At 33.4% G+C, this 10,350-nt stretch overlaps 1 protein-coding gene across 1 annotated transcript in view; it reads left to right on the top strand.

The window, feature by feature from the left end:
- The window catches only part of AKAP11 (A-kinase anchoring protein 11), a 62,073-nt gene extending 55,228 nt beyond the window's left edge, over positions 1 to 6,845 (top strand). The window contains exons 11-12 of the mRNA XM_006083507.3: positions 3,583 to 3,743; positions 6,554 to 6,845. Coding sequence (XP_006083569.1) covers positions 3,583 to 3,743; positions 6,554 to 6,694 — 302 coding nt within the window. The 3' untranslated portion in view covers positions 6,695 to 6,845. The remainder of the gene's footprint in view (positions 1 to 3,582; positions 3,744 to 6,553) is intronic.
- Positions 6,846 to 10,350: the final 3,505 nt, after the last annotated feature.

Raw genomic sequence — 10,350 nt, forward strand, 5'->3', positions numbered from 1 at the left:
AATTTATGACAGGGCATTCCCGAAGGAGTAATACTATTAAGAAATTCTATGGGAAAATTTTCCTTTTCAGCATCATTTGTGGAATCAATGGAATCATCACTCAAATATGTGTGAAAATCTCCATCGAGTATATCCAAATTTTCTTCATTTAATTTTTGAATATTCTCATTTTTTGGACAAAGAATTGCACATTTAGATATATTTTTAATATTATCTATAGCAGTGGTTCTCAACCTTGGCTGCACATTAGAATCACCTGAGAATCTTTTTAAAATCCTGATTCCTGGGCTTCATCCTCCGGAAATTGTTTCTTTATTATGGGGTAGGGCCACAACATTAGTAACAAAGAAACAGAATTTCCGGAGGATGAGGCCCAGAAATCAGGATTTTAAAAAGATTCCCAGGTGATTCTAATGTGCAGCCAAGGTTGAGAACCACTGATCTATAGATATAGTATTTCCAAAGGTAGCTTCAATAATAGATCCATTACAAATCATTTCACTTCCAAGCTCCGCTCTGAGGGCAGGTTCCTGCCTGAAACCTCGCTCTCCAGGAAACAGCTGGGGGAGGGCGAAGCTGTTTCCAAGACGACCCCTGCAGGACTGACTTCCTTCAGGTTGGTTGCGGTTCTGGCTGTGATGTTACACCCAGGGTTTTTATATAAGTAGGTTTTTTTAGAAGTGGGTAAACTGAGAAAATTGCCAAAATGAATTTTTTGAAATGTATTTTATAACACCTAAATTTCCAGTCAGTTTTATTACCAATTGACCAATTGTACTTTTCTTGTTTAGGAAAGTCATGTACCAATTTTTTAGCTAAAATCCTCAGACCTAGGATGATTATTCTATTTGAATGCTAGTGCCTCTGCTAAGTAGATAGTCTCTTCATACAGGGCTTCTAGAAGTAAGTTTTTCTCATCAGATATAAAGTAGAAGTAGTGTGGTACTTGCTGAGTTATGGCTAGCATAATAATATTTGCTTTATTTTTGTTAAAGTGTTGATTTTTTAATATAGAAAAGTTTTATACTTTTCCCAAGTAATATCTATGAGTAGGTTATTCCAAAGGCTATATACATGGTATAAATGCATATAGTGAATATTTTCCGTAATGAATGCTAACTTGACTGAGGAATGATTAAGATGGAAGAAAATATAAGTTAATATCTATAAAATTCATTTAGAAATTTTCACTTTTGGCATTAGGCAGGCTGTTAGGATTTCTTTTGTGAGTAAGTAGAAATCAGGAGATTAATTATTTGAAAATATATGTTATTACCTAGCTTTTGAAATTATAGTCATCTCTTATTATATAGAAAATTGTAGCCAACTTTTAAAATTTTTAAATTAGAAACTGGTAAATTAGGAGATAGATTGATGTAGATTTATAGACAGATTCAAAATTATGGAAATTCTAAGGAAAAAACCCTCAAAATTTTTGTTGTTGGTTGTTTGTAGTTTTAGGATGTCAGTCCCTTCTCTTTTCACTAGTGTTTAGTACCTTCTCTAAAGACAAAGGTCATTCATAGGTGAGGCAGCCAGGAGTCCTGAACTGAAAAAGCCAATAGTACAGAGAAGCCTTGGGGTGACAGCTTCCGACCCCATGACCCCTGCAGGAATCACAACATGGCCCAGAGACCATATTTAGTACGATAGTGCACCAAAACCCCTTTTTGATTGAAAGTCAATGGTGAGAGAGGAGGGCAAAACTACATTTATTTTAAGAGAATAATGTGGACTAGCTTTATTATTATTATTTTTAAGTTAATCCTTAAGGTAAGTTTTCCATTGATGTTTAGAGAGAGTTGAAGGGAGGGTAAGAGAAGAGAGAGAGAAACATTGATGTGAAAGAGACATACTGATTGGTTGTCTCCTGCACATGCCCCTACTGGGGCCAGGATCGAGTCTGCAACTGAGGTACATGATCTTAACCTGAATCGAACCCACAACCCTTCAGTTCACAAGCCAATACTCTAAGCCAGTGATGGCGAACCTTTTGAGCTCGGCATGTCAGCATTTTGAAAAACCCTAAATTAACTCTGGTGCCGTGTCACATATAGAAATTTTTTGATATTTGCAACCATAGTAAAACAAAGACTTATATTTTTGATATTTATTTTATATATTTAAATGCCATTTAACAAAGAAAAATCAACCAAAAAAGTGAGTTCGCGTGTCACCTCTGACACACATGTCATAGGTTCGCCATCACTGCTCTAAGCACTGAGAAACTGGCGAGGGCCAGACCAGCTTTTTAAGTGAAAAAATTAGGGACCTACACATATCCTAAAAATAATTAGCAGTGGTCTAGAATGCAAACTATAAAAATGAATCAGGGACATTAACCAACAAATTTCCATTACTGGTACTATTTGGTACCATGTCTGCCAGCAGGCCCTACTGTTCACCTTTTGTGTGGGATGGCCCATGTCTTAGCACTGCTTATTGTCCAGCCATCCTAATTTAAGCAGGAGTGTTAAGTCATTACTTTTACAGTCAACAGATTCATCCTACTTTATGTTGAAAACATGATTATATTTTCTTTTTTAATCACCTGAGAATGTTTTTTTTACATTGATTTTATCTTACTTTTTAAATCCTCATCCGAAGATATGATTTTCATTGATTCTAGAGAGAGTGGAAAGAAGGGGGCGGGAAGAGAGAGAGAGAAAGAGAGAGAGAGAGAGATGAGAAAGAAACATCAATCAGTTGCCTCATATGTACCCTGACCAGGGATTGAACCTGCAACCTAGATATGTGCCTTGACTGGGAATCAAACCCATAACCTTATTGGTGCACAGGAAGATGCTCCAACCAACTGAACGATGTGGCTAGGGTGAAAACATAACTTTCATTTAAAAATAAATAAATAAACGTGAGAGCAATATCTCATTTATGATAGTGGTGTGCCAGAAAATTCCCTTGTCTTGCTTTTGGGATTAAAGTGGTTGCATATAACATTTTTCCATTAAGAGCATGGAGCCAGATTGCCTGTGTTCATATCCTTCCTCAGCCACCTCCTCACTCTGAGACTCTGGATCTCTCGCTGCCTCTGATACCTTACCTGTAAAATGGAGATGATGATAGTTTCTACATCATAGGTGGTTTTGGATTATAGGACTTTGCATATCTAAACAGCTTAGAATAATACTTTAATGTATGCTATACAAGTAGTTGCTGCTGCTATTTCTCTTAGTTCAAAAAGCTTTCTTAAAGTCCATTTAATGTGTTTATTTGAGGTTTTTATTTGTGTGTTTCATTTGTATTTTGATTGTAATCTTGCTTTATAGTTTCATTTTTTCTCCTTTTACCTGTGGATCATATTTTGACACAAATGATGGCATGTGTAGTACTTCAGTACTGTGCTATCAGTAGGTGATCAAAGTTATCCCTTTGTTTTACATTATTTCGCCCTTTCAAAGAAACATTTCAATTGATGTTTTGGTGTGGTTAAAAAAGGATGAATTTTTCCAAGCATTCATTGGAATCTTAAGACGTGGCAAATATTTACATATCCTTGGAAACCAGAGTATTGAGAGTTGAATTGATGCATTTCACTTCATATTGTTTAAATTTAAATATTAGGTTTGGGGCAAGATGAAAAGACGCTGCTAATAACGAATATTGACATGGAGCCATGCACAGTAGACCCTCAACTAAGGATTATTCTTCAGTGGCTCGTGGCCTCTGAGGCTGAAGTTGCAGAACTTTCTTTTCATGACTCTGCAAAGAAAGAGTTTATACAAGTAAGTATCTGCCTTATAGGGTGGTTGTGAAGATATATTTAGTACATGACATTCTGTGTCAACTGGTTGATCTAATAAGATAACTCATCGATAGTAGAGTGATTAAATGTGTAGGCAATAGAGTCACATAGTTGGGCTCATATGTCAGCCCTGTTACTCTCTAGCGGTGTAACCTTGGGCAAGTTCACCAATTTCCAATCTGCACTATGGAAGTGAGTATAGAATTTACAGAGGTTTGTGAGGATTCAATATAATACTGTAAAAAATGCTTAATCTAGTGCCTGGTACATCCTAAGTTCTCAAAGTTAGGTGCCATTAATAAACATTTCAGGTGTTTCTATGAAAAGATTGAGTTTTTCTTTGTATTAAATTGATTTATAATTGTGCCTAGTACTTCGTTTGTCTCTTTCTCTGTTAATTCAGTTTCATTAGTGTGAGGAGCTAGCAAAATCAAAAATCAGTAGAAGTTTAAGTTCTAATAAGGGACAATGGACCTGTTTAATAAGGTTCTAATAAAACATTCAGATTTGATGCACTAATAGGATATTTTTATTGAGAACGTACTGTATACCAAGCACCTTGTTAGTCAAGATTTTCAGTTTACTGCACAAACCAGCATTTGGGAATCATTACCACAGTTCTTTTATCTCAAATATCCAAAAAATAATGAGCATATTTGCTAAAGAAATATAATGGTCTGTTATTGCAATAAAAAACTGTATTTTCATTAAACATTTTTTTTTTTCAGTTTAGATTCTTAACATTTTTGGCTCAGAATGTTTCTTATCAGAACTTTGGTTTAATTTAATTGTAAGGTATAGAATAGTCTAATGAATAACCAATGTAAATTGCTCAATAATAACAAAAAAGGAACTGCCCAGTTTCTCGTGATTCCTGGTTCAGAATTTACAAAAGTATTGTTGGAAGAAGTGTGTGAAAAAGATATTATGAAAAAATAGTGGGTTTTTGTTGTTGTTTGTTTTTACTTAGATATTTTGGTGGGGTTTTTTTGTTGGTTGTTTTTTTTTTTTCAGTTTAGGTCTCTGTTTTTGGGCAAAGGGAGAAATAAGACAGAAAGTGATGCTCAGGAAATAAACTGTCAAGAAGAAAGAATGGGTAGGAAAAGTGTTAGAAATGACCTCAGGGAGCAAACATTTTCAAGTCATTTAGTCTTAGATAAACTGAGGGCTAAGAAAGGCCAGCAGCAGAGCTGAGTGTGATAGCGCTTGAGTTAGGGGACCTTGTCCCTATATTCTGCCTTGTCAGAAAATATTCTGCCAGTTCCTCAAAAAGTTAAACATAGCAAAAAAAAAAAAAAAAGTTAAACATAACATTATTATATAAGGCAGCAATTCCACTCCTAAGTATATGAATGTTGTCCATTGCAACATTATTCATAATAGATTAACAGTGGAAACATCTTTAGTGTCTATTAACTAATGAATGGATAAATAAAATATGGCATATTTATGCAATGGAACATAATCCATCAATAAAAAGGAATGAAGTAGGTACATGCTATACCATGGAGGAACCTTGAAATTATTGTGCTAAGTGAAAGAAGCTGGTCATAATAGATCATGTGATATAAATAATAATTTCATATAAATGACCTCATTTATATGAAATGGCCAAAATAGACAAATAGAGACACAAAGTAGATTAGTGATTCTCTAGAGTTGAGGGGATTGGAAGAAATTGGAAGTGATTACTAATGTGTAGGGCTTTCCTTGTGGTGTGATAAAATGTTCTGATATTGGTTGTGGTGATGGTTGCATTCAACTCAGTGAATAATACTAAAAACCATCAACAGGTACACTTTTAAAAGAGTGAATTGTATGTGAATTATTTTTATTGAGGTATATTCAAAAGCTATTTTTTAAAAGGCTAAGCATATTTACATTACAGAAATTAAAGTAGTTTTTACAGAACTAAATAGAAAAAAAATGAGTGAAGATGTTCTGATTGGTGACGATAGAGATTTATTTAAACCTGTATTTATTAACTTTTTAAAAATCCTCACTAGAAGATATGTTTATTGATTTTAATCAAGAGAGCAAGGGGAAGAGAGAGAATGAAAGAGAGGGAGAAACATCATTGGGTGCCTCCATATGCATCCTGACCGGGAATTGAACCCTAAACCTTTTGGTGTGCATAATGACACTCTAATCAACAGAGCCAACAGGCCAGAACTATTTACTTTTTTTTTATTGAGGTATAATTGATATATATTATATTAGTTTCAGGTATACGTCGTCATATATACTGTATTGTGAAATGATGACCACAGTATTTTACTTTTTGTGTTGTTGTTTTTTTAAAACATTAACATTTCTTAACTTAGAAAACCATGTTTCCTTTGAGGCTAGAGTGTGTATTCCAAAAACATACACCACACTATATGTTGTGGAAGGAAAATCCACATCCTTTTATTAAGCTTGACATTGCCTTTACTATTTTATGTTTCTACTTGAGAGTGTGGCAGATGTATTTAGTTAGGTTAAGAATTTCCTGTAGAAATGTAGCTCTATACTCCCACACAGGATATTTGCTTGGTGTGGTTATTGGAGTTCTGTCTCCAGCAATACCAAAGTGTCATTCTGTGGAGGAGATGTGTTTATAAAGGGCAGGAAAGGAAAATGTTTAATTTGTGTAAAGTGGTGGTTAGGGAGAAAACTTTGTTATAACTGGGAAACAGTATTTTATTACAAACAAGATTCTTAGATTTCGCTGATGTAAATAAAAATGAAAACTTTATTGTTATAAAATTATTTTTGGTTAATGTTTGACATATCTTTCTGTCTTATTAGCTTTCAAAACAATTACAAGAAAAAGGATGGAAAGTGGGAGACCTCCTGCAGGCTGTGCTTAACTACTATGAGGTGGTGGAAAAGACTTCCAGTGAGGAGAAATGCAAGTCACTGTATGATTGGCTCTTGGAAAACGCATAGAACAAATTCCAAACCAGTATATGTTTGTTATTTGTTTTAGGAGAGGAAGAAACAGATAAAGACGCATAGGAAAAAATTTGAATAGTGAATATTAACATTTAAAGTAAATTGGGGGAAAGTAAATACAGCTTTTTAAGCTCCTGTGTCATCACATACTGTATATAGTTCATACTTTTGTAATCTCTGTCAAATATTATCTTCATTCTTCTATACACATGTGTAATATGTTAAAACCCTAAGAACGTATTTGAAGGAAGGTCTAACCATGAGGTTTTCAGGGACATTGATGTCATTCTTTTTACATCCAAATTGTGCTGCTAAAAACTGCACTGAGGTAGCTAAGGATAGGTGCCAGGGATAAAGAGTTAGAATTTGCTCCTTTGTAAACAAGTGGTATCCTATTAATTACTAATTTGACATAAAAAAATAGCATTGGAGCTGATTTTTTTCTGGTAGTTTTGGACTCATTTTTAAAAGTCAATTTTATTTTCAAAGCTCAGCTATTGGTAGGTTTTTGAATCCCTCAAACTATTTAATTCCTTAGGAACATTAATATTTTAGGTTTCTGTTAATACTGTAAATGATACTTTTCTCAGCCTTTCATCAAAGTACATTATTTCCAATCGTTCTGGCAGGAAAGTGAGTGTGTGTGTGTGTGTGTGTGTGTGTGTGAGTGTGTTTGTGTGAGTGTGTGTAAAGGAGTACTTTAACCTTGCTAGTGGTTTGTGCCCTCTTTTATTTTAATATTTTCTTGGTTAGAAATTCACTATTGATATTAAAAAGGTGCTTTAAAATGTCTGTAAAGATTGTGCAGCAAAAAATTTTATTTCTTTTTTTGACTATTTGGGGTCCCCAACTTATTCTATAAATTAAAATAAAGTTGAAAAACATGTTGAAATTTTAAAAATTAATGTTAATAGGGAAATGCATTTTTGAAAACCTCTCCTCTTGAGCAAAGATAAGTTTTTTCTAGGGGAAAATAAGGATCCTCCTGTGATAAAATCTATCTGCACTATTTTGTAAAGACCTCTGACATGATCCTTTTGGGCTCTACATTTCCTACTGCTTTAGCTTTAGAAACTGCAAGTTGATTTGACTAGAGGACCAAGATTGTGTCTTGGTTTTGTATTGGAGAGTGTGCATGTGTGAATTTTTTGGTTCTTCCACGATTGGATTTTGCAGTCTAGAGTAAATCACTTTTTTCTGGGGGCTTTGGTTTTGCTTTAATTCATTTTATTTTTTTCCCCTGAGCACTGACTTTTTTTGGAAGCTGCACATAGTGTAGAAGCCATAGCACCTGCAATGGGACAAGGAATAGGGGTACTTACGTTAATTTGAATTAATAATTATGGTAGAGAAATGTATTTTATAATGAAAGTCAAATTTGCTTTTTAAGAAAATGCCAAGAGCTATTTAAATATTTTGAGGTTATATTGCAAGCTTTGGTTTTTCTCAATTTAAGATAAAGAGCAGGCCTTGAAAATAAATTTCCTCAAGTTCTTTAAGTATTTTTTAAGGTGGAGAAATGCAGGAAATGTATATAGCCAGAATTGTTTCTGCCTTTAGCTTCTTCAAACTTGAGATACAGCAGCACTGGACTGGGTTTTTTAAATGTTAGGAGCTTTGTTGTTAATTATAACACTTGTTAACTGATTATTAAGTTTGGATTGAATTTTTACAAATGTGTAACTGTCATTGTGTTTAGAAACTTCAGTGTATGTATGGGTTTGATTAACAGCAAACTGAGTTCTCTGCTTCCTCTCTCTCTAAAATATCAATGAAAACATATCCTCAGGTGAGGATTTTAAAAAAGAAGATAGATAATAAAAAATAATTTGAGGTAAGATTTTCCTCAGCTCCTTTTCTCCTTTGCAGTTTCATGGAGCTGTGCTGTTTTCCGAGTTCTCTTAGTTAGCTTCCACTTATGTCAGCCCAGTCATTAGGTATTGGCATGCCTAGTAATAATCATAGAGAAGTCCACACTTGTATCAGTTCAGTGCAGGGACATAGAGAAAATGTGAAGTATTGGCAGATGTGAAAAGAAGCCTCCTTACTTAGAAAACATTTGTGTTTAGAGCAGTATTTTTATCAAGTACAGTCTAAATTTACTTTCTTTGAAGGCACTTTGTGATTTTTCCAAAGACATTCTAGATCCCTTTGGTTGCTCAGTCTTCAGAACAGCTGTTTTTTGAAGACAGCTCTGTCTTATTTTAATACAAATCTACTTGACATATTTATATTATAATGTTGTATTAATGCCATTCTGTAGATTTTCGCTCTTACGAAATATCTTATTCAGAACTGTTAAAATTGTGATGTGCATTGAGTTGAATTTTCTTTATCACATTTAGAGCCATTGAAGGATCTGTAGAAAGTGAATGAGGCCTCTGATAAGGGGTTTTTAGAACATTATTTTAGACTGAAATGTGGCAAGTCTTTCATAGTCTTCTTTTCTCAAGATAAGTTTAAATTTTTAGGTATTATTAATGTTGATTTTGAAAATATGTACAGATTTATACAAAAGAAATGATTCATTATAAATCACAGAAGAAAATTACAATGTCTATTGGATGCTTTGATACAATTTAATGGAATAAAACCTTTGAAAGTATTCACTCAGTGAATATATGTGATGACTGACATCTTTATACTTTGAAAAATGTTTCACTTACCCTTTCAGATATTTGATATGAATTAATTAAATTCATAATACTTTCATTATGCTTAAATAAGTGGTTTATGTTATTGATAAGAGAGTTTAATTACTTACTAAACGCACCCTTTATGAAATGAAAGGTGGTTTACCCAGTGACTTTGGCATTAGTGCACATTCCCCAGAGGCAAACTTGAGTCATCATCAGAGTCCAGACCCAGATGTTTTCTTAGTTAATTATTTAGCTAATATTATTCTTCCACAATTAATGTTATCAATTTCCCATCAGTATATTGCTTAAATTTTATATTTTTCAATGGAAACTTTCCAACAAATTTTTAAAAAATGACACATCCATACTCAAACTGTAGGGAAAATACTTTCATTTAAAACCCTATCCACCTGTCACCAGCACAGAAGAGTTAGAGCTTCAGTGGGAATTATAAAATTGTACTAAAGTGAAATACATTTTTTCTCATTTGTAGCAAAAGACCCTGTATGCAGTTACTCTCTATTTCTGCTCTGAAGAAGCAGATACAGTGTTAGTCACTCTTGTCACTTTATTTATTTATTTTTTTTACCATCCATGTACATTCCTTTCACAAGGGTAGAATTGTAGTTGTAGAAGTTCATTGTTTTATTTTTGTTGTAATGTTTGAATACTATTTAATATCAGGTTTAATATTGCTGGATTTGCTATCTTCTGTTACTTGTGCAGTGTTAAAAGTAATTCACATTCTTATTTAATATATCAGATATATAGCAAAAGCAGCTTTAAATAATTGTAGTTGTTTATTTGACTGTGCTGAATTACTATATTAAGACCTTGTATTGTATAACAGTAACTTCTTTTTGCTTTTCAGTAATTTAATATGTTCATTTACTGAAATACGAACTTTAGGATGCACTAAAATTTTGTTTCAGCAGTGGTTCAAAATAAACATTTCAAAAATTACTTCTGTAATAATTCTCAGTTGTTCTTTTATCTTTCACCAGTTGTTTA

The sequence above is a fragment of the Myotis lucifugus genome, unplaced genomic scaffold (assembly GCF_000147115.1).
Source record: "Myotis lucifugus unplaced genomic scaffold, Myoluc2.0 scaffold_7, whole genome shotgun sequence".
NCBI classification, from domain to species: Eukaryota; Metazoa; Chordata; class Mammalia; order Chiroptera; family Vespertilionidae; genus Myotis; species Myotis lucifugus.